Source organism: Rhincodon typus, chromosome 25 (assembly GCF_021869965.1).
Source record: "Rhincodon typus isolate 14 chromosome 25, sRhiTyp1.1, whole genome shotgun sequence".
Classification (NCBI taxonomy): Eukaryota; Metazoa; Chordata; class Chondrichthyes; order Orectolobiformes; family Rhincodontidae; genus Rhincodon; species Rhincodon typus.
The window spans coordinates 41,999,465-42,001,842 of NC_063356.1; the positions used below are offsets into that span (position 1 = coordinate 41,999,465).

The 2,378-nt window shown below is 49.4% G+C and overlaps 1 protein-coding gene across 1 annotated transcript in view; it reads left to right on the forward strand.

Moving 5' to 3' along the window:
* Positions 1 to 1,306: 1,306 nt before the first annotated feature.
* Positions 1,307 to 2,378, forward strand: part of LOC125486080 (cyclin-dependent kinase inhibitor 1-like) — an 11,042-nt gene continuing 9,970 nt past the window's right edge. The window contains exon 1 of the mRNA XM_048612142.1: positions 1,307 to 1,618. Coding sequence (XP_048468099.1) covers positions 1,616 to 1,618 — 3 coding nt within the window. The 5' untranslated portion in view covers positions 1,307 to 1,615. The remainder of the gene's footprint in view (positions 1,619 to 2,378) is intronic.

Sequence of the window (2,378 nt, forward strand, 5' to 3'; positions counted from 1 at the left end):
GCCTCCCCTTTTTCTTACCACCTTTCTTAAATAGTGGCACCACATCAGCCAACCTCCTGTCATGTGGCACCTCACCTGTAGCTAACGATGATACAAATATCTCAGCAAGGGGCCCAGCAATCACTTCCCTAGAGATCCCACAGAGTTCTAGGGTACACCTGACCAGGCCCCAGGGAATTATCCACCTTTATGCATTTTAAGATGTCCAGCACCACCTCCTCTGTAATATGGACACTTTTCAAGTTATCGTTAATTATTTCCCCAAGTTCGCTAGCTTCCATATCCTTCTCCACAGTAAATACTGGCGCAAAATACTCATTTAGTATCTCACCCATCTCCTACGGTTCCACATATAGATGGCCTTGTTGATCTTTAAGGTGCCCTACTCTGTCTCTAGTAACTCTTTTGCCCTTAATATATTTGTAGAATATAGAATATATTGTAGAAACCCTTTGGATTTTCCTTAACCCTATTTGGGAAAGCCTACTCATATACCCTTTTTGTCCTCCTGATTTCCCTCTTGAGTATACTCCTACTGCCCTTGTGCTCCTCCAGGGATTCACTCCATCCAGGCTGTCTATACCTGCCATATGCCTCCTTTTTTTGGACCAATTTCTCTTGTCATCCAGCCTTGCCCTTTATCCTAACAGCAACCTACTGTCTCTGGACTCTTGTTATCTCATTTTTAAAAGCCTCCCACTTTCCAGCCAAAAGGCAAATCATCTCTCCCAAACAACTTTTGAAAGTTTTTCTTTAATACCGTCAAAATCGGCCTTCCTCCAATTTAGAACTTTTAAATCCACTCTATCCTTTTCCATTATTATTCTAAAACTAATAGAATCGTGGTGACTGGGCTCAAAGTGCTCTCCCACTGCCACCTCAGTCACCTGCCCTGCTTTATCTCCCAAGAGAAGGTCAAGTTTTGCTCCTTCTCTAGTAGGTAAAAGATGGTTTTCTAGTTCAGTATGTTGAGAAACCAACCAGGAAACACGTATTGTACAATTTTTAAAAAAGGCTCTTATTAATCTTGCTGAAAAGGAGCCTTTATAGGCTACACCATGTACCATTTTACATTAAGTTTGTGAGTGATTTGGTTAAATGAGAAATTAGGATGTGAGACCGGGCGGTGTCCAGTAACAGCTCAGACTGTTTCTCGGCTGCTCTTCCTCTGTCTCAAATTCCAGCTGATCTGGTTGTGGGCGTTATCCGCTGTTTCTGTGGGCGGATCTCAGGCAACATCTGACCGGCAGCAATTATTCAGCAAACTGCATTCACTAGAAAGGCTGTTCCAGGTACTGACAGCTCAGTCATTCAGCAACACGCTTCAGCACAGATTGCAGCAGGATCTCTCCGGGATCCACACAGACTGCAGCAGGATCTCTCTGGGATCCGCACAGACTGCAGCAGGATCTCTCCCGGATCCGCACAGACTGCAGCAGGATCTCTCCGGGATCCGCACAGATTGCAGCAGGATCTCTCCGGGATCCGCACAGACTGGATCAGGATCTCTCAGGGATCAGTTGAGGTTGAATAAGGATCTTTCGGGGATCTGTACAGGTTAAATCAGGATCGCTTCGGGAACAGACTGGATCAGAAGCAGGATTTCCATGTAGAAATGGTGAGTGTATTTCAGGGGAACAAGGACACGGGGTAATTTTGTGCCGCTTTATTTGCTCTCCGCCTCTATCATTACAGTTAAACCATCAAGAGTGCTTTTATAAAAATACAGACCGGGTTTAAACGCTGCGATTTTCTCTTCGTGCCCTTGTATACAGCCCTGACTGGGGCAGGCCCCCAGTCCCAGTCCCTGCACAGTGCGATCCCGGCTTCCTGCTGCTGGGAATTTGCCTTGTCCCTTGCTCCGGTGAAATGCCCGGGTCCCTTCCCTCTCACTGACAGGCTCAGTCCGCACCCACCCCCCGCGAACCCGAGTCCCCCATCAGCAGGTACGGGAGATGCGCTCGGTCCCGGAGTGCACTGCCCAGCCCAACATGCCCAGGCACAGGCTAACATGCCCAGACCCCAGCCCAACATTCCCAGACCCCAGCCCAACAATCCCAGACCCAGGCTAACATGCCCAGACCCCAGCCCAACATGCCCAGACCCAGGCTAACATGCCCAGACCCCAGCCCAACATTCCCAGACCCCAGCCCAACATACCCAGACCCCAGCCCAACAATCCCAGACCCAGGCTAACATGCCCAAACCCCAGCCCAACAATCCCAGACCCAGCCCAACAATGCCCGGATACAGGCTAACATGCCCAGACCCCAGCCCAACAATCCCAGACTCAGGCTAATATGCCCAGACCCCAGCCCAACATACCCAGAACCCAGCCCAACAATCCCAGACCCAGGCTAACATGCCCAGACCCCAGC